Raw genomic sequence first — 24,496 nt, forward strand, 5'->3', positions numbered from 1 at the left:
TTTCTTTCTTTCTTTCTTCCTTCCTTCCTTCCTTCCTTCCTTCCTTCCTTCCTTCCTTCCTTCCTTCCTTCCTTCCTTCCTTCCTTCCTTCCTTCCCTTTCCTTTCCTTTCCTTTCCTTGAAATTTCCTTTCCTTTCCTTTCCTTTCCTTTCCTTTCCTTTCCTTTCCTTTCCTTTCCTTTCCTTTCCTTTCCTTTCCTTTCCTTTCCTTTCCTTGAAATTTCCTTTCCTTTCCTTTCCTTTCCTTTCCTTTCCTTTCCTTGAAATTTCCTTTCCTTTCCTTTCCTTTCCTTTCCTTTCCTTGAAATTTCCTTTCCTTTCCTTTCCTTTCCTTTCCTTTCCTTTCCTTTCCTTTCCTTTCCTTTCCTTTCCTTTCCTTTCCTTTCCTTTCCTTTCCTTTCCTTTCCTTTCCTTTCCTTTCCTTTCCTTTCCTTTCCTTTCCTTTCCTTTCCTTTCCTTTCCTTGAAATTTCCTTTCCTTTCCTTTCCTTTCCTTTCCTTTCCTTTCCTTGAAATTTCCTTTCCTTTCCTTTCCTTGAAATTTCCTTTCCTTGAAATTTCCTTTCCTTGAAATTTCCTTTCCTTTCCTTTCCTTTCCTTTCCTTTCCTTTCCTTTCCTTTCCTTTCCTTTCCTTTCCTTTCCTTTCCTTTCCTTTCCTTTCCTTTCCTTTCCTTTCCTTTCCTTTCCTTTCCTTGAAATTTCCTTTCCTTTCCTTTCCTTGAAATTTCCTTTCCTTGAAATTTCCTTTCCTTGAAATTTCCTTTCCTTGAAATTTCCTTTCCTTTCCTTTCCTTTCCTTTCCTTTCCTTTCCTTTCCTTTCCTTTCCTTTCCTTTCCTTTCCTTTCCTTTCCTTTCCTTTCCTTTCCTTTCCTTTCCTTTCCTTTCCGGCACCAGTGCAACGAAATCCACCGGAGATTTCAACAACCCACTAATTACCAACCAACAATTAATTACTTTCATTATTTTAATTATTTGGAATATGTACCGTACCCAATGCTGGTGATGTGGGCGTGGCTTGGGTATGCAAATGAGCTCATTAATTATGCAAATTTGTGGTAAATATTGACAAGGTACTGGTTTATACTGGTCCATACTGGTCCATACTGGTTTCTCACCCTTCTCTTTTCTCTCCCCCCCCCCACCCCCAGCCCCTCCCCCTCCCTGCACTTGGCCCTGGCCGGGGCCTGGTGGGCCCTGAAGGGGCGTGGCCTGGATGGGCATCATCCCGGTGGGCGTGGCCTGGATGGGCGTGGCTGGGGGCGGCTCCTGGCGCTGCTGGAGGCCGTGGGGGGCGGGGCCCCGGCGCTGCTGAGGCCCCGGCACCGGGCGGGGCTCGGCCTGGGGCTGAAGGCGCAGGTAGGCCACGCCCACTTGGGGATAAACCACGCCCACTCCTTGTTAGGCCCGTCCCACCCACTGCCAGGCCACACCCACCCATTCAAATCCCATTGCTAGTGTGTGTTAATGAGGTTAGGCCACGCCCACTTTGTCACAAGCCACGCCCACTTTGACCAATACCACTCCCACATCTTGTTAGGCCACGCCCACCCACCAAAACCAAGCCCATTGTGCTTGTGAATGGATTTAGGCCACGCCCACTGTGTCCCAGGCCACGCCCACCCATTCAAACCCTATTTATTGCAATACTTAGCTTTTAATTGGATTTAATAATACTTAATTATTTAATATCTAGCAATGTTTCATGCTCAAGTAATTGATATTTATTAATTTTAAGACAATTTTAATACATTTAAAAATTGAAATTTTATTGCCTTTAGGTTTTAAATTTAATGTTATTTAATTGTTTAATATTTACTTACTTCTTTAATTATTTAATAATTTATTTAATTATTATTTATTTACTGAATATATTACATTATTTCATATTTTGTAATACCTAATTATTTTAAATAATTTTAAATTTTTTCATTTTAATAACTTTAAATTTCAATTTTAATGATATTTATTAGTAGTATTTAATATCCCATTAATTGAGATTTCAAAATATTTCTTTTCACAAAATTTAAATTTCAACATTTTTATAATTTCTAATTGTGAATTTAATAATATTTAACTAGCTAATATTTAAAAGGTTTTCAATAATTCTAATAAATTTAGAATTTTAAATAATAGTTATTTTAAATATCAAATTTAGAAATATATATTAAACAACAATGAGTATTAAATTTGTTAATGTCTAATACTAGTTAATAATTTAAATAAATTAAAAATTTTAAATTTGAATCCAGCACTCCAAACCACAGCAATAATGAATATTAATGGATTTAGGCCACACCCACTTTTGCAGCTCGTGGCTTAAACCACGCCCATCTTACACAATGGCCACGCCCACTCACCCACAGACCACACCCACCCCGTCAACCCTGCCTATTTTGGTTATTGGAGTGCTTAGACCACGCCCTCTTCGTGCTAGGCCACGCCCCACAACCATAGGCCACACCCACCCATCCAAACTCTGCCCATTGCCGCCTATTATGTGCTTAGGCCACGCCCCTTTTGTCTAAGCCACGCCCATTGATGTCTAGACCATGCCCACCCCTATAAGCCCCACCCCTTTCCTTTTATGGGTATTGAACCCTCCAAGCCACGCCCCCAGGCCCCTCCCTCCACCCTGTCCCCTCCCCACAGGTGGTGACATCATTGCTGCAGGAGCTTGGCCCCGCCCCCACCGTGCTGGACGCGCTGGATTGGCTGTTCCCGGAAGGGGCGGGGCCAGGGGATGGCCACGCTCTCGGGGTGAGACGGGGACAAACTGGGAGGGAACTGGTTTGTACTGGGAGGGAATTTGGGGTTACTGGTTTGTACTGGTTTGGGGTTTGGGGTTACTGGTTTGTACTGGGAGAGCTTTGGGGTTACTGGTTTGTACTGGTTTTGGGTCTGGGGTTACTGGTTTGTACTGGGAGGGGGTTTGGGGTTACTGGTTTGTACTGGTTTGGGGTTTGGGGTTACTGGTTTATACTGGGATGGGTTTGGGGTTACTGGTTTGTACTGGGAGGGGTTTGGGGTTACTGGTTTGTACTGGGAGGGGGTTGGGGTTACTGGTTTATACTGGGATGGGTTTGGGGTTACTGGTTTGTACTGGGAGAGGTTTGGGGTTACTGGTTTGTACTGGGAGGGGTTTGGGGTTACTGGTTTGTACTGGTTTGGGGTTTGGGGTTACTGGTTTGTACTGGGAGGGGTTTTGGGGTTACTGGTTTGTACTGGGAGAGCTTTGGGGTTACTGGTTTGTACTGGTTTTGGGTCTGGGGTTACTGGTTTGTACTGGGAGGGGGTTTGGGGTTACTGGTTTGTACTGGGAGGAGGTTGGGGTTACTGGTTTGTACTGGTTTGGGGTCTGGGGTTACTGGTTTGTACTGGGATGGGGTCTGGGGTTACTGGTTTGTACTGGGAGGGGCTCTGGGGTTACTGGTTTGTACTGGTTTGGGGTTTGGGGTTACTGGTTTATACTGGGATGGGTTTGGGGTTACTGGTTTGTACTGGGAGAGGTTTGGGGTTACTGGTTTGTACTGGGAGGGGTTTGGGGTTACTGGTTTGTACTGGTTTGGGGTTTGGGGTTACTGGTTTGTACTGGGAGGAGGTTGGGGTTACTGGTTTGTACTGGTTTGGGGTCTGGGGTTACTGGTTTGTACTGGGATGGGGTCTGGGGTTACTGGTTTGTACTGGGAGGGGCTCTGGGGTTACTGGTTTGTACTGGTTTGGGGTTTGGGGTTACTGGTTTATACTGGGATGGGTTTGGGGTTACTGGTTTGTACTGGGAGAGGTTTGGGGTTACTGGTTTGTACTGGGAGGGGTTTGGGGTTACTGGTTTGTACTGGTTTGGGGTTTGGGGTTACTGGTTTGTACTGGGAGGAGGTTGGGGTTACTGGTTTGTACTGGTTTGGGGTCTGGGGTTACTGGTTTGTACTGGGATGGGGTCTGGGGTTACTGGTTTGTACTGGGAGGGGCTCTGGGGTTACTGGTTTGTACTGGTTTGGGGTTTGGGGTTACTGGTTTATACTGGGATGGGTTTGGGGTTACTGGTTTGTACTGGGAGAGGTTTGGGGTTACTGGTTTGTACTGGGAGGGGTTTGGGGTTACTGGTTTGTACTGGTTTGGGGTTTGGGGTTACTGGTTTGTACTGGGAGGGGTTTGGGGTTACTGGTTTGTACTGGGATGGGGTCTGGGGTTACTGGTTTGTACTGGGAGGGGCTCTGGGGTTACTGGTTTGTACTGGTTTGGGGTTTGGGGTTACTGGTTTGTACTGGGAGGGGTTTGGGGTTACTGGTTTGTACTGGTTTGGGGTTTGGGGTTACTGGTTTATACTGGGATGGGATTTAGGGTTACTGGTTTGTACTGGGATGGGGTCTGGGGTTACTGGTTTGTACTGGTTTGGGGTTTGGGGTTACTGGTTTATACTGGGATGGGATTTAGGGTTACTGGTTTGTACTGGGATGGGGTCTGGGGTTACTGGTTTGTACTGGTTTGGGGTTTGGGGTTACTGGTTTATACTGGGATGGGATTTAGGGTTACTGGTTTGTACTGGGATGGGGTCTGGGGTTACTGGTTTGTACTGGGAGGGGTTTGGGGTTACTGGTTTATACTGGGATGGGATTTAGGGTACTGGTTTGTACTGGGATGGGGTCTGGGGTTACTGGTTTGTACTGGGAGGGGTTTGGGGTTACTGGTTTGTACTGGTTTGTACTGGGATGGCCATTTCCAGCCCCACACCCATATATGGGCAAAGGGGGCGTGGTCTGACTCTGGCCCAACCCCCTCAGACGCTGCAGGGCCGTCCCCTGGTGGGCGTGGCCGAGGAGCACTTCCGGGAGCAGGTGCTGGGAATCCTGGGAAGTGGGCGGGGCCTGGAGGCCTTCCTGCAGGTGAGACCAGTACAAACCAGTACAAACCAGTACAAACCAGTAACCCCAAACCCCAAACCAGTACAAACCAGTAACCCCAGACCCCAAACCAGTACAAACCAGTAACCCCAGAGCCCCTCCCAGTACAAGCCAGTAACCCCAAACCAGTACAAACCAGTAACCCCAAAGTCGGTCCCAGTTTGATCCCAGTCCCTCCCAGTCCCTTCCAGTCTCTCCCAGTTTATCCCAGTCCCTCCCAGTATGGCCAAAACCCTTTCCAGTTTAAACCAGTAACATCCCAGTCCCTCCCAGTTTGATCCCAGTCCCTCCCAGTTCATCCCAGTAACCCCAAATCCCCTCCCACTCACTCCCAGTTTGTCCCAGTCCCTCCCAGTTTGATCCCAGTCCCTCCCAGTTTGTCCCAGTATAAACCAGCATGGCCCAAATCCCCTCCCAGTTTATCCCATTTCCCTCCCAGTCCCTCCCAGTCCCTCCCAGTATAAACCAGTAACCCCAAATCCACTCCCAGTCCATCCCAGTCCCTCCCAGTTTATCCCAGTCCCTCCCAGTTCATTCCAGCGATCTCCCAGTATTAACCAGTAAGGCCCAGTTGAAATTTTGCCCTCAACCAGGCCCACGAGGGCCGGCAGGCGCTGCTGGAGCCCTCAGGGTGACCGGGAATAAAAACGGGAATTTTTATTTTTATTTTGATTTAAAATTTCGGCCCCCGGCGGAGCTTCGGGTGCTGCTGGAGCCTGAGGGGTGAGGGGAAAATTTGGAATAAAAATGGGATTTTTTATTTGAAATTTTGCCCTTTTTTTGAGTTTATTTGAACCAGGCCCCCGAGGGCCGCCGGGCGCTGCTGGAGCCCTCAGGGTGAGCTGGAATTAAAATGGGAATTTTTATTTTTATTTTTATTTGAAATTTCGGCCCCCGGCGGAGCTTCGGGTGCTGCTGGAGCCTGAGGGGTGAGGGAAAATTTGGAATAAAAAATGGGGATTTTTATTTGAAATTTGGGCTCCCGAGGGCCGCCGGGAGCTGCTGGAACCCAAGGGATGAGGGAAAATAAAAAATGTGAATTTTTATTTGAAATTTCGGCCCCCAAGGGCCACCAGGCACTGCTGTAGCCTAAGGGTTGAGAGAAAATTTAAAAAATCAGAATTTTTGTCAACATTTTAGGATTTTGGGGGGATTTTTTGACACTTTTTTTTGTAATGATGTTTATTTTTGAAAACAGAGGCTGAAATTGTGATTTTGGGGTGGGTTTTTTTGTGGGTTTTGGGTGATTTTTGTGTGATTTTTTTGGGTGATTTTTGTGGTTATTTTTGAGATTTTTTTCTTTAATCTGTGTTTAGAAATTGTTATTATTTTTGAGAACTGGAATTGTGATTTTGGGGTGTTTTTTGCAGGCGGGTGCTGGGGCGGCTGCTGTCGCTGCTGCGCTGCCCGGACACGGAGCTGAGGAGGGGAATTGTGGGGGCGCTCAGGAACTGCTGCTTCCAGCACGGTAAAAACGGGAATTTTGGGAATTTTGGGATGTGTGGGATAAATGGGGGATTTGGGATTTTATGGGATAGATGGGATAGATGGGATTTATGGGATAAATGGGAATGAAGCACTCAGGAACTGCTGCTTCCAGCACGGTAAAAATGGGAATTTATGGGAATTTTGGGATGTGTGGGATAAATGGGGGATTTGGGATTTATGGGAATTATGGGATTTATGGGATAAATGGGATAGATGGGAATGGAGCGCTGTGGGACTGCTGCTTCCAGCACGGTAAAAATGGGAATTTTGGGGAATTTATGGGAATTTTGGGATGTGTGGGATAAATGGGGGATTTGGGATTTTATGGGATTTATGGGATAGATGGGAATGGAGCTCTGAGGAACTGCTGCTTCCAGCACGGTAAAAATGGGAATTTTGGGATTTATGGGATTTATGGGATAAATGGGATAGATGGGAATGAAGCGCTGTGGAACTGCTGCTTCCAGCACGGTAAAAATGGGAATTTGGGGAATTTTGGGAATTTTGGGAATTTGGGATGTGTGGGATAAATGGGGGATTTATGGGATTTATGGGATAGATGGGATAGATGGGAATGGAGCTCTGAGGAACTGCTGCTTCCAGCACAGTAAAAATGGGAATTCTGGGAATTTTGGGAATTTTGGGATGTGTGGGATAAATGGGGGATTTGGGATTTATGGGATTTATGGGATAAATGGGATAGATGGGAATGGAGTGCTGCAGAACTGCTGCTTCCAGTGTGGTAAAACCTGGGAATTTGGGGAATTTTGGCCTTGGGAATGGGAATGGGATCAAGAATGGGATTGGAGTAGGGATGGAAATGGGAATGGGATTGGGATTGGGACAGGATTGGGATGGGAATGGGATTGGGAATGGGATGGGGATGAGAACAGGAATGGGATTGGAAACGGGAATGGGATTGGTATGGGGATGGGATTGGGAATGGGAATGGAATCCAGATGCAGGATTGGGATGGGATAAAAATATGGGATTGGCATGGGACTGGGAATGGGGGATGGGATTGAGATTGGGATGGGAGCAAGATACGGGATTGGGATGGGAACGTGATTGGCATGGGAATGGGATTGGGAATGGGATTAGGATGGGAGTGGAATTGTAAATGGAACTGGGGTGGAAATGGGATTGGGATTGGGATGGGAATGGGACTGGGATTGGGATGGGACTGGGAATGGGAATGAGAATGGGATGGAAATGGGATTGGCATTGGGATTGGGATTGGGATGGGAATGGAATCAGGATGTGGGATTGGGATGGGGAATGGAATTGGGTTGGGAATGGGATAAGGATTGGGATGGGAAATGGGGTTGGCGTTGGCATTGGAATAGGATGAGATTGGGATGGGATTGGGAGTGGATATTGGGATTGGAATGGGAATGGGATATAGGAGTGGGATGGGAATTGGGAATGGATTGGGATTGGGACTGGGAATGGGATTGGAAGTGAGATGGGAATGGGGTTGGGATTGGAAATGGGACTGGGATGGGATTGGGATGAGAATGGGATGGGGCTGAGAATGGGATCAGGATGTGGGATTGGGATTAGGCCGGGAATGGGATCAGGACATAGGGTGGGGACGGGATTGGAATGGGAATGGGACTGGGATGGCAAATGGGAATGGGATGGGAATGGGATCAGCATATGGGATTGGGAATGGGATCGAGAATGGGATTGGGAATGAGATGGGGATGAGAACAGGGTTGGGATTGAGATGGGAATGGGATTGGGAATGAGAACGGGATTGGGATTGAGGCTGGGAACAGGATCAGATTGGAATGGGAATGGGAATGGGATCAGGCTGTAGGATTGGGATTCGGGCTGGGACTGCGATTCGGAATGGGATTGGGATTGGGACTGGGATTGGGATATGGACTGGGATTGGGATTGGGACTGGGATTGGGATATGGACTGGGATTGGGATTGGGACTGGGATTGGGATACGGGCTGGGAATGGGATTGGGGCTGGGATTGGGATATGGGCTGGGATTGGGATTGGGGCTGGGATTGGGATATGGACTGGGATTGGTATTGGGGCTGGGATTGGGATTGGGGCTGGGATTGGGATATGGGCTGGGATTGGGATATGGGCTGGGATTGGGATTGGGGCTGGGATTGGGATATGGACTGGGATTGGGATTGGGGCTGGGATTGGGATACGGGCTGGGATTGGGATTGGGGCTGGGATTGGGAATGCGTAGCCAGGATAAAACAAGAAAAAATGGAAAAAACCGCAAATATTAAGGAAAAACCCCCAAAATTTGGCAAAAAATCCAACTGGGATTTTTTCCCAGTTGATCGCCAGGGTGGGGAATTTTGGGCTGAAGAATGTTGGGAACGTTGGGAATGTTGGGAAAATTGGGAACGTTGGGCTGAGGAATGTTGGAAACGTTGGGAACGTTGGGAACGTTGGGAATATTGGGAAAATTGGGAACGTTGGGCTGAGGAATGTTGGGAATGTTGGGAACGTTGGGAACGTTGGGAACGTTGGGAATGTTGGGAATGTTGGGAACGTTGGAAATGTTGGGAATGTTGGGAACGTTGGGCTGAGGAATGTTGGGAACGTTGGGAATGTTGGGAATGTTGGGAATGTTGGGCTGAGGAATGTTGGGAACGTTGGGAATGTTGGGAACATTGGGAACGTTGGGAATGTTGGGAATGTTGGGAACGTTGGGAACGTTGGGAATGTTGGGAACGTTGGGGACGTTGGGAATGTTGGGATCGTTGGGAATGTTGGGAACGTTGGGAATGTTGGGAACGTTGGGAACGTTGGGAATGTTGGGAATGTTGGGACTGTTGGGAACGTTGGGAACGTTGGGAATGTTGGGAACGTTGGGCTGAGGAATGTTGGGAATGTTGGGAACGTTGGGAATGTTGGGAACGTTGGGAACGTTGAGAATGTTGGGAACGTTGAGAATGTTGGGAATGTTGGGCTGAGGAATGTTGGGAACGTTGGGAATGTTGGGAATGTTGGGAACGTTGGGAATGTTGGGAACGTTGGGAATGTTGGGAACGTTGGGAACGTTGGGAACGTTGGGAATGTTGGGCTGAGGAATGTTGGGAATGTTGGGAACGTTGGGAATGTTGGGAACGTTGGGAACGTTGGGAACGTTGGGAACGTTGGGAATGTTGGGAACGTTGGGCTGAGGAATGTTGGGAATGTTGGGAACGTTGGGAATGTTGGGAATGTTGGGAACGTTGGGAATGTTGGGAACGTTGGGAACGTTGGGAACGTTGGGAATGTTGGGAACGTTGGGAATGTTGGGAATGTTGGGAACGTTGGGAATGTTGGGCTGAGGAATGTTGGGAACGTTGGGAACGTTGGGAACGTTGGGGACGTTGGGAACGTTGGGAATGTTGGGAACGTTGGGCTGAGGAATGTTGGGAACGTTGGGAATGTTGGGAACGTGGGGAACGTTGGGAATGTTGGGAATGTTGGGAACGTTGGGAACGTTGGGAACGTTGGGAATGTTGGGAACGTTGGGAACGTTGGGAACGTTGGGAATGTTGGGAACGTTGGGAATGTTGGGAATGTTGGGAACGTTGGGAACGTTGGGAATGTTGGGAATGTTGGGAACGTTGGAAATGTTGGGAATGTTGGGAACGTTGGGCTGAGGAATGTTGGGAACGTTGGGAATGTTGGGAATGTTGGGAATGTTGGGCTGAGGAATGTTGGGAACGTTGGGAATGTTGGGAACATTGGGAACGTTGGGAATGTTGGGAATGTTGGGAACGTTGGGAACGTTGGGAATGTTGGGAACGTTGGGGACGTTGGGAATGTTGGGATCGTTGGGAATGTTGGGAACGTTGGGAATGTTGGGAACGTTGGGAACGTTGGGAATGTTGGGAATGTTGGGACTGTTGGGAATGTTGGGAATGTTGGGAACGTTGGGAACGTTGGGAACGTTGGGAATGTTGGAATGTTGGGAATGTTGGGAATGTTGGGAACGTTGGGAATGTTGGGAATGTTGGGAACGTTGGGAATGTTGGGAACGTTGGGCTGAGGAATGTTGGGAACGTTGGGAATGTTGGGAATGTTGGGAACGTTGGGAACGTTGGGAACGTTGGGAATGTTGGGAACGTTGGGAATGTTGGGAACGTTGGGAACGTTGGGAACGTTGGGAATGTTGGGAATGTTGGGAACGTTGGGAATGTTGGGAACGTTGGGAACGTTGGGAACGTTGGGAATGTTGGGAATGTTGGGAATGATGGGCTGAGGAATGTTGGGAACGTTGGGAACGTTGGGAACGTTGGGAATGTTGGGAATGTTGGGAATGATGGGCTGAGGAATGTTGGGAACGTTGGGAACGTTGGGAACGTTGGGAATGTTGGGAATGTTGGGAACGTTGGGAATGTTGGGAATGTTGAGCTGAGGAATGTTGGGAACGTTGGGAACGTTGAGAACGTTGGGAACGTTGGGAATGTTCGGAACGTTGGGAACGTTGGGAACGTTGGGAATGTTGGGAATGTTGGGAACGTTGGGCTGAGGAATGTTGGGAATGTTGGGAACGTTGGGAACGTTGGGAATGTTGGAATGTTGGGAATGTTGGGAATGTTGGGAACGTTGGGAATGTTGGGAATGTTGGGAACGTTGGGAATGTTGGGAACGTTGGGCTGAGGAATGTTGGGAACGTTGGGAATGTTGGGAATGTTGGGAACGTTGGGAACGTTGGGAACGTTGGGAATGTTGGGAACGTTGGGAATGTTGGGAACGTTGGGAACGTTGGGAACGTTGGGAATGTTGGGAATGTTGGGAACGTTGGGAATGTTGGGAACGTTGGGCTGAGGAATGTTGGGAATGTTGGGAACGTTGGGGACGTTGGGAACGTTGGGAATGTTGGGAATGTTGGGAACGTTGGGCTGAGGAATGTTGGGAACGTTGGGAACGTTGGGAACGTTGGGAACGTTGGGAATGTTGGGAACGTTGGGAACGTTGGGAACGTTGGGAACGTTGGGAATGTTGGGAATGTTGGGAACGTTGGGAACGTTGGGAACGTTGGGATCGTTGGGAACGTTGGGAACGTTGGGAACGTTGGGAATGTTGGGAATGTTGGGAATGATGGGCTGAGGAATGTTGGGAACGTTGGGAACGTTGGGAACGTTGGGAATGTTGGGAATGTTGGGAACGTTGGGAATGTTGGGAATGTTGAGCTGAGGAATGTTGGGAACGTTGGGAACGTTGAGAACGTTGGGAACGTTGGGAATGTTCGGAACGTTGGGAACGTTGGGAACGTTGGGAATGTTGGGAATGTTGGGAACGTTGGGCTGAGGAATGTTGGGAATGTTGGGAACGTTGGGAACGTTGGGAATGTTGGGAACGTTGGGAACGTTGGGGACGTTGGGAACGTTGGGCACGTTGGGAATGTTGGGAATGTTGGGAACGTTGGGAATGTTGGGAACGTTGGGAACGTTGGGAATGTTGGGAATGTTGGGAACGTTGGGAATGTTGGGAATGTTGGGAACGTTGGGAATGTTGGGAATGTTGGGAGTTGGGCTGAGGAATGTTGGGAACGTTGGGAACATTGGGAATGTTGGGAACGTTGGGAATGTTGGGAATGTTGGGAACGTTGGGAACGTTGGGAATGTTGGGAACGTTGGGCTGAGGAATGTTGGGAACGTTGGGAACGTTGGGAACGTTGGGAATGTTGGGAACGTTGGGCTGAGGAATGTTGGGAATGTTGGGAACGTTGGGAACGTTGGGAACGTTGGGAATGTTGGGAATTTTGGGAATGTTTGGAATGTTGGGAACGTTGGGAACGTTGGGAATGTTGGGAACGTTGGGCTGAGGAATGTTGGGAATGTTGGGAATGTTGGGAACGTTGGGAACGTTGGGAACGTTGGGAACGTTGGGAATGTTGGGAACGTTGGGAACGTTGGGAACGTTGGGAATGTTGGGAATGTTGGGAACGTTGGGAACGTTGGGAATGTTGGGAACGTTAGGAACGTTGGGAATGTTGGGAATGTTGGGAACGTTGGGAACGTTGGGAATGTTGGGAACGTTGGGAACGTTGGGAATGTTGGGAACGTTGGGAATGTTGGGAACGTTGGGAACGTTGGGAACGTTGGGAACGTTGGGAATGTTGGGAATGTTGGGAACGTTGGGAACGTTGGGGACCTTGGGAACGTTGGGAATGATGGGAATGTTGGGAAGGTTGGGAATGTTGGGAATGTTGGGAATGTTGGGAATGTTGGGAATGTTGGGAATGTTGGGAACGTTGGGAATGTTGGGAATGTTGGGAATGTTGGGAATGTTGGGAACGTTGGGAACGTTGGGAATGTTGGGAATGTTGGGAATGTTGGGAACGTTGGGAACGTTGGGAACGTTGGGAACGTTGGGAATGTTGGGAACGTTGGGAACGTTGGGAATGTTGGGAATGTTGGGAACGTTGGGAACGTTGGGAATGTTGGGAACGTTGGGAACGTTGGGAACGTTGGGAATGTTGGGAATGTTGGGAACGTTGGGAATGTTGGGAATGTTGGGAACGTTGGGAATGTTGGGAATGTTGGGAATGTTGGGAACGTTGGGAACGTTGGGAACGTTGGGAACGTTGGGAATGTTGGGAATGATGGGAATGTTGGGAATGTTGGGAATGTTGGGAATGTTGGGCTGAGGAATGTTGGGAACGTTGGGAATGTTGGGAATGTTGGGAACGTTGGGAATGTTGGGAACGTTGGGAATGTTGGGAACGTTGGGAATGTTGGGAACGTTGGGAACGTTGGGAATGTTGGGAATGTTGGGAACGTTGGGAACGTTGGGAACGTTGGAACGTTGGAACGTTGGAATTGTTGGAATTGCAGGGAACCGCGCGAGGCTGCTGAGCCCGCAGTGCAGGCGCTGCCGCTGCTGCTGCTGCCCCGGCCGGCCCCGAGGAGCTGCCCCAGCACGAGATGGAGCGTGAGCAGGAACCAGGATTTGGGAACCGGGATTTGGGGAATTTGTTTGGGAATTTTTTGTGAACTTTTTGGGGATTTTTTGGGGGATTTTTTTGGCAATTTTTGGGAATATTTTGGGGAATATTTTGGGATTTTTGGGACCATCCCCAATGTATTTGTTCCCGTTGCAGAGCTGCCCGTGGATCTGCAGTTTGGGGATTTTGTTGGGAATTTTTTGGGGAAATTTGGGGATTTTTTTGGGATTTTTAGGGGAATTTTTGGGAATTTCTGGGAATATTTTTGGGAATATTTTGTGGAATATTTTGGGATTTTTGGGACCATCCCCAATGTATTTGTTCCCGTTGCAGAGCTGCCCCTGGATCTGCAGTTTCTGCCCCCGGAGCACCGCAGGCAGGAGGAGCCCGAGATTCCCAAAATGCTCCTGGAAACGCTGCTGCTGGTGGGAATTGGGGAATTCTGGGGAAATTTGAGGGTTTTTAAGGAATTTTGGGGTTTCTTGAAGGAATTTTTGAGGGTTTCTTGAAGAAACTTGGGGTTCTTTGAGAAATGTTGGGGTTTGTTGAGGAATTTTTGGGGTTTTTTAAGGAATTTTTGGGGTTTTTTAAGGAATTTTTGAGGGTTCCTTGAGGAATTTTTGGGTTTCTTTAAGAAATTTTTGTGGTTTTTTAAGGAATTTTTGAAGGTTCCTTGAGAAATTTTGGGGTTCCAGGAGGAATTTTTAGGGTTCCTTGAGAAATTTCAGGATTCTTGGAGGAATTTTGGGTTCCTTGAGGAATTTGAGGTTCCTTGAGGAATTTTGGGGTTCCTTGATCAAGTTTGGACTTTCCATGAGGAATTTTTGGGGTTCCACGAAGAATTTGGGGTTCCTTTCAGGAATGTTGGGGTTTCTTTAAGGAATTTTTGGGGTTCCTTGAGGGATTTTTGGTGTTCCTTGAGGAATTTTGGGGTTTCTTTAAGGAATTTTTGAGGGTTCTTTGAGGAATTTTGGGGTTCCATGAGGAATTTTGAGGTTCCTTGAGGGATTTTGGGGTTTTTAAAAGGAGTTTTGGGGTTTCATTGAGGAATTTTGGGGTTCTTTGAGGAATTTTTGAGGGTTCCAGGAGCAATTTTGGGGTTTCTTTAAGGAATTTTTGGGGGTTCCTTGAGGGAATTTGGGGTTCCTTTCAGGAATTTTTGGGGGCTTCTTGAAGGAATTTTTGGGGTTTCTTCGAGAAATTTTGGGGTTCCTTGAGAAGTTTTGGGATTCCATGAGAAATTTTGGGGTTCCTTGAGGAATTTTTGGGGTTTCCATGAGGAATTTTTGGGGTTCCACGAAGAATTTTGGGGTTCCTTTCAGGAATTTTTGAGGGTTCTTTAAGGAATTTTTGAGGGTTCCTTAATGAAATTTTGGGGATCCTTCAGGAATTTTTGGGTTCTTTCAGGAGTTTTGGAGTTCTTGGAGAAGTTTTGGAGTTTCTCAAAGAATTTTGGGGTTCCTTGAGAAATTTCGGGGTTCTTTAAGGAATTTTGGGGTTCTTTGAGAAATTTTTGGGGTTCCTTGATGAATTTTTGGTGTTTTATGAAGAGTTTTGGGGTTCCTTGATGAATTTTGGGGTTCCACCAAGAACTTCACGGTTTCTCCACAAATTTCCCCGTCCAACCTGGATTTTTTGGGTTTTTTTAGCTTTTTTTGGGGCATTTTTGGGGTTTCTTGGCTGAGTTTTGGTTTCCATCCCCCCAAAGTCCCAAAATCCCCGATTTTGTCCCCAAACCTGTCCCAGCTGGGGCCACCAGGCCCGGGCGGCTCCACCTGAGGGCCGTGGGGACCCACCTGGGGTTTTGGGGTGCCTGGAGGAGTTTTGGGGTTCCTTGAGAAATTTTGGAAGTTCCTGAGGATTTTTTGAGGGTTCCATGAGGAATTCTGGGGGTTCCTTGAGGAATTTTGGGGTTCCATGAAGAATTTTGGGTGCTCTTTGAGGAATTTTGGGTTTTCTTCATGAATTTTGGGGTTCCTTCAGGAGTTTTGGAGTTCTTGGAGAAGTTCTGGAGTTTCTCAAAGAGTTTTGTGGGTTCTTTGAGGAATTTTGGGGTTCCTTGATGAATTTTGGGCTTTCCATGAGGAATTTTGGGGTTCCTTGGAGGAATTTTGTGTTTCCTTGAGAATTTCTGACTCTCTGTGAGAACTTCCTGATGTTCCACCAAGAACTTCACAGTTCTCCCACAAATTTCCCCATCCAACCTGGAGTTTTGGGGATTTTTGGGGATTTTTGTGGATTTTTTGGGGGTTCCTCAAGGAATTTTGGGGTTCCTTGAAGAATTTTGAGGGTTCCTTGAGGAATTTCAGGATTCTTGGAGGAATTTTTGGGGTTCCTTGAGGAATTTTGGAGTTTCTTTAAAGAATTTTTGAGGGTTCCTTGAAATTTTGGGGTTCCTTGAGGAATTTTTTTGGGTTCCTTGAGGAGTTTTGGGGTTCCTTCTGGAATTTTGGGGTTCTTTCAGGAGTTTTGGGGCTCCTTGATGTATTTTGGGTTCCTTGAGGAATTTTGGGGTTCCATGAGGAGTTTTGGGTGTTTGATGAAGAGTTTTGGGTTCTTTGAGGAATTTTGGGGTTCTTTAAGGAATTTTGGGGTTGTTTGAGAAATTTTTGGGGTTCCTTGGAGGAATTTTTGGTGTTTTATGAAGAGTTTTGGGGTTCCTTGAGGTATTTTGGGGTTCCTTGAGGAATTTCAGGATTCTTGGAGGAGTTTTTGGGTTCCTGGAGGAATTTTTGGGGTTTCATGAAGAGTTTTGGGGTTCCTTGAGGTATTTTGGGGTTCCACCAAGAACTTCCCGGTTCCTCCACAAATTTCCCCGTCCAACCTGGATTTTTTTTTTTTTGTTTTTTTTAACATTTTTGGGGTTTCTTTGCTGAGTTTTGGTTTCCATTTTTGGGGTTTCCATCCGCCCAAAGTCCCAAAATCCCCGTTTTTCCCCCCAAACCTGTCCCAGCTGGGGCCACCAGGCCCGGGGGTGCTCAGGGCATGCGAGAACCTCATCCAGGTGAGATTGGGGGGAATTTGGGCAAATTTGGGGTTTTTGGGGTTTTTGGTGGGATTTTTGGGGGGTTTGGGTGGAGTTTTGGGAGATTTTTGGGGTTTCTTGGGGGTTTTAAATAGGATTTTGGGGTATTGGGTGGGGTTTTTGGGTGGGGTTTGGGTGAAAGATTTTGGGTGGGATTTGGGAAATTTTTGGGGTTTTTTGGGTGTTTTGGGTGGGATTTTATTGGGGGTTTTTTGGGGGTTTTGGGGTTTTTGGGGTGGGATTTTGGAGTTTTGGGTGGGATTTGGGGGGTTTGGGGTTTTGGGGGGATTTTGGAGTTTTGGGTGGGATTTGGGGTTCTGGGTGGGATTTTGGGGGGTTGAGGTGGAGTTTTGGGTGGGATTTGGGAGATTTTTGGGGTTTTTTGAGGTTTTGGGGTTCTGGGTGGGATTTTGGGGGTGGTTGGGGTTTTGGGTGGGATTTGGGAAATTTTTGGGGTTTTTGGGGGGTTTTGGGTGGGTTTTGGGAGTTTTTGGTGTGGGATTTTGGGGTTCTGGGTGGGATTTTGGGGTTTTGAGGTGGAGTTTTGAGTGGGATTTGGGAGATTTTTGGGGTTTCTTGGGGGTTTTGGGTGGGATTTTGGGAGATTTTGGGGTGGGATTTTGGGTGGAGTTTTGGGTGGGATTTGGGAAATTTTTGGGTTTTTTGAGGGTTTTTTTGGGACTTTGGGGGTTTATGGGGTGGATTTTTGGGGATTTGGGGTGGAGTTTTGGGTGGGATTTTTGGGGTGGGTTTTGGGTGAAAGATTTTGGCTGGGATTTGGGAAATGTTTGGGGTTTTTTGGGGGGTTTTGGGGGTTTTTTTGGGGGGTTTTTGGTGGGATTTTGGGTGGGAGCTGCACTCGTGGGAGAGCGACCCAGGGGCACTCAGGGCCTGCGAGAGCCTCATCCAGGTGAGATTTGGGGCAAATTTGGGGTTTTTGGGGGTTTTGGGGTTCAGGGTGTGGGATTTGGGAAATTTTTGGGGTTTTTTGGAGGCTTTGGATGGGATTTTGGTGGGGTTTTTGGGGTTTTTTTGGGGGATTCTGGTTGGGAGTTTTGGGGGTCTGGGGTGGAGTTTTGGAATTTTGGGGTTTGGGGTTTTGAGAAATTTTGGGGTTTTGGGGTTTGGGGTGGGATTTTGGGGGGGTTGGGGTGGAGTTTTGGGCGGGATTTGGGAGATTTTTGGGGTTTCTTGGGGGGTTTTGGGTGGGATTTTGGGGTTCTGGGTGGGATTTTGGGGAGTTTTGGGTTGAATTTTGGGTGGGAGCTGCACTCGTGGGAGAGCAACCCAGGGGCGCTGCGGGCCTGTGAGAATCTAATCCAGGTGGGTTTGGGGAATTTGGGAGGATTTGGGGGTTTTGGGGTTCTGGGTGGGATTTGGGAAATTTTTGGGGTTTTTTGGGTGTTTGGGGTGGGATTTTTTGGGTTTTTTTGGGGATTGTGGGTGGGATTTGGGGGTTTTGGGTGGGATTTTGGGAGATTTTGGGGTAGGATTTTGAGGGTTTTGGGTGAGTTTTGGGTGGGATTTGGGTTGAATTTTCAGTGGGAGTTTGGAGTTTTGGGGTTTTGGGTGGGATTTGGGAGATTTTTGGGGTTTCTTGGGGGTTTTGGGGTGGGACTCTGTGGTGTTTTGGGTGGGGTTTTCGGGGTTGCGGGTCGTTTGGGAGATTTTGGGTGAAGCATTTTGGGATTTTGGGGGGTTTGGGGTTTGGGGTGGAATTTGGGAAATTTTTGGGGTTTTTTCGGGGGCTTTGGGTGGGATTTTATTGGGGGTTTTTGGGGTTTTTTGCGGGTTTTGGTGTGGGATTTTCAGGGGTTTAGGTGGAGTTTTGGGTGGGATTTGAGAGATTTTTGGGGTTTTTTGGGGGTTCTGGTTGGGAGTTTTGGGGGGTTTGGGGTGGAGTTTTGGGATTTTGGGGTTTGGGGTTTTGAGAAATTTTGGGGTTTGGGGTTTTGGGGTTTTGGGCGGAATTTTGGGGAGTTTGAGGTGGAGTTTTGGGTGGGATTTGGGAGATTTTTCGGGTTTTTTGGGGGTTCTGGGTGGGATTTTGGGAGATTTTTGAGGTTTTCTGTGTGGTATTGGGGGGATTTTGGGGTTCTGGGTGGGATTTGGGGGTTTGGGATGGAGTTTTGGGTGGGATTTGGGAAATTTTTTGGGTTGTTTGGGGGTTTGGATGGGATTTTGGGGGGGTTTTGGGTGGGATTTTGGGAAATTTTTGGGGTTTTTTGGAGGGTTTTGGGTGGGATTTTTTGGGGGGTTTTGGGGTGGGATTTTTGGGTGGAGTTTCGGTGAAAGATTTTGGGTGGGATTTGGGAAATTTTTGGGGTTTTTTGAGGATTTTTGGTGGGATTTTGGGAGATTTTGGGTTGAATTTTGGGTGGGATTTTGGAGTATTGGAGTTCTGGGTGAAAGATTTTGGGGTTCTGGGTGGGATTTGGGGGGATTTTGGGGTTCTGGGTGGGATTTTGGGGGGTTTGGGGTTTTTTAAGGGGGTTTTGGGTGGGTTTTGGGAGATTTTGGGGGGATTTTGGGGGGTTTTGGAGTTTTGGGTTGGATTTTGAGTGCGAGTTTGGAGTTTTGGGGTTTTAGGTGGGATTTGGGGTTCTGGGTGGGATTTTGGAGTTTTGGGGTTTTGAGTGAGATTTGAGAGTTTTGGGGGTTTATGGGTGGGAATTTTTGGGGTTTTGGTTGGGGTTTTGGGGTGTTGGGTAGGATTTGGGGAGGGTTTGGGGTTCTGGGTGGGATTGGGGGGTTTTGGGTGGGATTTTTTTGGGGCTTTTTGGGGTTTTTTGGGCGTTTCAGGTGGGATTTTGGGAGATTTTGGGGTGGGATTTTCAGGGGTTTGAGGTGGAGTTTTGGGCGGGATTTGGGAGATTTTTGGGGTTTTTTTGGGGGGTTTTGGGTGGGATTTGGGAGGTTTTGGGGTTTTTTGGGGGGATTTTGGGTGGGATTTTGGGTGGGAGCTGCACTCGTGGGAGAGCGACCCAGGGGCGCTGCGGGCCTGTGAGAGCCTCATCCAGGTGGGTTTGGGGAATTTGGGCAAATTTGGGGTTTTTGGGGCATTTTGGGGTTTTTGGTGGGATTTTTTGGGTGTTTTGGGTGGGATTTTATTGGGGGTTTTTGGTTTTTTGGGGGGTTTTGGGTGGGATTTTGGGGTGGGATTTTGGGGGTGTTCTGGATGGGATTTTGGAGTTTCGGGGTTTTGGTTGAGATTTGGGGGGTTTGGGGTTTTGGGGGGTTTTGGGGTGGGATTTTTGAGTTTTGGGTGGGATTTGGGAAATTTCTGGGGTTTTTTAGGGGGGTTTTGGTGAGGTTTTGGGGTTTTTGGGGTGGGATTTTGGGGTTTGGGGTGGGATTTGGGAAATTTTTGGGGGTTTTGGGGTGCGGTTTTGGGAGATTTTGTTGTGGGATTTTGGGGGGGTTGGGGTTGGAGTTTTTGCTGGGATTTGGGAATTTTTTGGGGGGGTTTGGGGTGGGATTTTGGGAGATTTTGGGGTTCTGGTTGGGATTTTTGTGGGATTTGGGGTTTTGGGTAGGATTTGGGAGATGTTTGGGGTTTTTGGGGGGTTTTGGGTGGGATTTTGGAGTTTTGGGGTTTTGGGTGGGATTTGGGGGTATTTTGAGGTTCGGGGTGGGAATTTTAGGGTTCTTGGGGTTTTTTGGGAGTTTTGGGTGCGATTTTGGGGGGTTTGGGCTGGGATTTTGGGGAGTTTGGGAAGTTTTGGGGGGTTTTGGGGTTTGGGGTGGGATTTTGGGGGGATTTGGGAAATTTTTGGGTTTTTTGGGGGGTTCTGGGTGGGGTTTTGGGAGATGTTGGGGTGGGATTTTGGGGTTTGGGATGGGATTTGGGTGGGATTTTGGGGTTCTGGGTGGGAATTTTGGGGTTCTGGGTGGGATTTTGGGGGGTTTGGGGTGGAGTTTTGGGTGGGATTTGGGAAATTTTTAGGGTTTTTTGGGGGGATTTTGGGTGGGATTTTGGGTGGGAGCTGCACTCGTGGGAGAGCGACCCGGGGGCGCTGCGGGCCTGCGAGAGCCTCATCCAGGTGGGTTTGGGGAATTTGGGCAAATTTGGGGTTTTTGGGTGAGAATTTTGGGGAGTTTGAGGTGGAGTTTTGGGTGGGATGTGACAGATTTTTAGGGTTTTTTGGTGGTTCTGGGTGGGATTTTGGGAGATTTTTGAGGTTTTCTGTGGGATTTTGGGGGAATTTTGGGGTTCTGGGTGGGATTTGAGGTGGAGTTTTGGGTGGGATTTGGGAAATTTTTGGGGGGTTGGGGTGGGATTTTGGGGTTTTGGGTGGGATTTGGGGGGATTTTGGGGTTTGGTGTGGGAATTTTGGGGGGATTTTCCCATGTTTGGTGTGGCATTTTCTCAGTTTTTGGGAGTATTTTTGGGTGGAATTTCCCCATGTTTGGGGTGGGATTTTCTCAGTTTTTGGGGTATTTTTGGGGTGTGATTTTCCCAGTTTTTGGGGTATTTTTGGGGTGAATTTTCCCATGTTTGGGGTGGAATTTTCTCAGTTTTTGGGGTGGGATTTTTTCCGTTTTTGGGGTATTTTTGGGTGGAATTTTCCCATTTTCTGGGGTATTTTTGGGGTGCTTTTCCCTTGTTTGGGGTGGCATTTTGTCAGTTTTTGGGATATTTTTGGGTGGAATTTTCCCATGTTTGGGGTGGCATTTTCTCAGTTTTTGGGGTGGGATTTTCTCAGTTTTTTTGGGGAATTTTGGGGTGGCATTTTCCCAGTTTTTGGGGTATTTTTGGGTGGAATTTTCCCATGTTTGGGGTGGCATTTCCCCAGTTTTTGGGGAACTTTGGGCTGGCATTTTCCCATGTTCTGGGGTATTTTTGGGGTGATTTCCCCGTTTCTGGGCTTCCCCAGGTGCTGATCGGGGACGAGCCCGAGCCCGGCCTGGAGAACCTGCTGGAGGTGACGATTCCTGAGCACCTGCGGGGACACCTGGGGGACACCCAGGGGACACTCCCGTGACACCCAAATGGCACCAGGACGGACAAGTGACACCAGGATGGCACCGGGATGGCACTAGGTGGCACCAAAATGGCACCAAAATGGCACCGGGGGACACTGGGATGGCACCAGGTGGCACCAGAATGGAGCCAGGATGGCACCAGGGGACATCAGGGTGGCCCAGGACGTGGCCAGGTGACACCGAAATGGCACCAAAATGGCACCAGGGGACATTGGGATGGACAGGTGACACTGGGATGGCACCAGGTGACACCAAATGGAACCAGGTGACACCAAAATGGAGCCAAAATGGCACCAGGGGACACTGGGATGGACAAGTGACACCAAAATGGCACCAGGATGGCACCAGGTGACACCAGGATGGCCCAGGACACGGACAGGTGACACCGAAATGACACCAAGATGGCACCAGGTGGGACCAGGATGGCACTGAGATGGACAGGTGACACTGGGATGGCACCAGGTGACACCAAATGGAACCAGGTGACACCAAAATGGAGCCAAGATGGCACCAGGGGACGCTGGGATGGCCCAGGACATGGCCAGGTGACACCGAAATGACACCAAGATGCCACCAAAATGGCACCAGGGGACACTGGGATGGCACCAGGTGGCACCAGGATGGCACCGAGATGGCACCAGGTGACGCCAAATGGCACCAAGATGGCACCAGGGGACACCAGGATGGCACCAAAATGGCATCAGGGGACACTGGGGTGGACAGGTGGCACTGAATGGCACTGAGATGGACAGGTGACACCAAAATGGCTCCAGGATGGCACCAGGTGACATCAGGGTGGCCCAGGACGTGGCCAGGTGACACCGAAATGGCACCAAGATGGCACCAAGATGGACAGGTGACACTGGGATGGCAGCAGGTGACACCAAAATGGCAGCAGGTGACACCAGGATGGCACCAGGATGGCACCAGGACAGACAGGTGACACGAGAATGGCACCAGGATGGCACCAGGTGACACCAAAATGGCACCAGGTGGCACCAGGACATGGACAGGTGGCACCGGGATGGCACCAGGGGACACCAGGTGACACCAGGACAGACTGTGGGCACACGGTGCTGTCCCCAAGGAGCCACCACAGTGACACTGAGATGTCCCCAAGGAGCCACCACAGTGGCACGATGCTGTCCTCAAGGGCCACCACAAGGACAACGTGTCCCCAGGGGCCACCACGGTGGCACTGAGATGTCCCCAAGGAGCCATCGAGGTGACAGTGGTGTCTCCAAAGGCCACCACGGTGACACTGGGATGTCCCCAAGGAGCCGCCACCAGCACAACGTGTCCCCAAGGGCCACTGTGGTGACAGTGGTGTCCCCAAGGAGCCACCATGGTGGCATTGAGGTGTCCCCAAGGGTCACCACAGTGACAATGAGGTGTCCCCAAAGGGCACCATGGTGACAGTGGTGTCCCCGAGGAGCCACCATGGGGCTGATGTCCCCAAAGGCCACCGCAGTGGCACTGAGGTGTCCCCAAGGAGCCACCACCAGGACAATGCGGTGTCCCCAAAGGCCACCTCGGTGACAATGTGGTGACATCGCGGTGTCCCCAAGGGCCATTGCTGTGACAATCAAACATCTCCAAGGATCCCTGGAGGTGACACCGTGTCCCCAAGGGCCACCGTGGTGCTGACAGGGATGTCCCCAAGGAACCATGGTGGCACTGAGGTGTCCCCAAGGAGCCACCACCAGGACAATGTGCTGTCCCCAGAGGTCACCGTGGAAGTGAGGTGTCCCCAAGGGCCACCACAGTGACAATGAGGTGTCCCCAAGGGTCACCATGGTGGCACTGAGATGTCCCCAAGGAGCCACCTAAAGGATAGCGTGTCCCCAAGGGCCACCACGGTGACAGTGGTGTCCCCAAGGATCTGTATAGGTGGCACCGTGTCTCCAAGGGCCACCATGGTGACACTGGGATGTCCCCAAGGTCATTGTGGTGGCACTGAGGTGTCCCCAAGGCGCCACCACCAGGACAATGTGGGGTCCCCAAGGGCCGCCATGGTGACAGTGCCATGGACGTCCCCAAGGATCTGGGTTGGTGGCACCGTGTCCCCAAGGGTCACCACGGTGGCACTGAGATGTCCCCAAGGAGCCACCACAAGGACAATCTGTCCCCAAGGGCCACCATGGTGACAATAAAATGTCCCCAAGGAGCCATCGAGGTGACACTGTGTCCTCAGGGGCCACCATGGTGACACTGGGATGTCCCCAAGGAACCATCACAAGGACAGGGAGGTGTCCCCAAGGGTCACCATGGTAACAGTGGTGTCCCCAAGGTGCCGCCACAAGGACAGTCTGTCCCCAAGAGCCACCACGGTGACAGTGAGGTGTCCCCAAGGGTCACCATGGTGACAATGCCGTGGATGTCCCCAAGGGTCATCATGGTGGCATTGAGATGTCCCCAAGGAGCCACCACCAAGACAATCTGTCCCCAAAGGCCACCTCGGTGACAATGTGGTGACATCGTGATGTCCCCAAGGGCCGTTGCTGTGACAATCAAACATCTCCAAGGATCCCTGGAGGTGACACCGTGTCCCCAAGGGCCACCGTGGTGGCACTGAGATGTCACCAAGGAACCATCACAAGGACAGTGAGGTGTCCCCAAAGGCCACCACAGTGACAATGATGTCCCCAAGGGCCACCACAGTGACACTGAGATGTCCCCAAGGGCCACTGTGGTGGTGACAGTGGTGTCCCCAAGGAGCCACCAGCAGGACAGGGTGTCCCCAAGGGTCACGTGGTGACACTGAGGTGACACCGTGGTGACAATGCAATGTCCCCAAGGGTCACCACGGTGACAGTGACAGTGCGGTGACAATGGGGTGGCCCTGTGTGTCCCCTCCCCTGCAGCCAATAAAAGGCTGTGACCCCAAACCTGGTGTGGGGACATCTGGGGACATTGGGGGGATTTGGGGACATCAGAACCGAGTTTGGGGACATTGGGGTCAAACCTGGGGACGTTGGGGACACTTGGGGACACTGGGGCTGAGTTTGGGGGCACCAGAGGAGATTTGGGGACATTGGGGACGAATTTGGGGACATTGGAGAGGATTTGGGGACATTGGGGACAATGGGGCTGAATTTGGGGACATCAGGGGACATTTTGGAACACCAGAACCGAATCTGGTGGCATCTGAGGGGATTTGGGGACATTGGGTCTGA

The 24,496-nt window shown here is 49.5% G+C and overlaps 1 protein-coding gene across 1 annotated transcript; it reads left to right on the top strand.

Moving 5' to 3' along the window:
• The first annotated feature begins 993 nt into the window (after positions 1–993).
• On the top strand, positions 994–24,496 carry TINF2 (TERF1 interacting nuclear factor 2). Its single transcript, XM_074534339.1, has 9 exons — positions 994–1,019; positions 1,071–1,356; positions 2,650–2,757; positions 4,779–4,880; positions 6,269–6,366; positions 13,200–13,296; positions 13,643–13,734; positions 16,263–16,313; positions 21,212–24,496. Exons 1-9 carry the CDS (start codon positions 994–996, stop codon positions 21,216–21,218), a joined length of 867 nt encoding a protein of 288 aa, XP_074390440.1. The 3' UTR covers positions 21,219–24,496.

The sequence above is a fragment of the Zonotrichia albicollis genome, unplaced genomic scaffold (assembly GCF_047830755.1).
Source record: "Zonotrichia albicollis isolate bZonAlb1 unplaced genomic scaffold, bZonAlb1.hap1 Scaffold_83, whole genome shotgun sequence".
Classification (NCBI taxonomy): domain Eukaryota; kingdom Metazoa; phylum Chordata; class Aves; order Passeriformes; family Passerellidae; genus Zonotrichia; species Zonotrichia albicollis.

Excerpts from the sequence above, each read along its gene's own strand:
- TINF2 (XM_074534339.1), top strand. The coding sequence starts at position 994 with ATGCTGGTGATGTGGGCGTGGCTTGG. Across the intron at positions 1,357-2,649 it reads GCCTGGGGCTGAAGGCGCAG|GTGGTGACATCATTGCTGCA; the intron begins GTAGGCCACGCC and ends CCCTCCCCACAG. Across the intron at positions 2,758-4,778 it reads GGGATGGCCACGCTCTCGGG|ACGCTGCAGGGCCGTCCCCT; the intron begins GTGAGACGGGGA and ends CAACCCCCTCAG.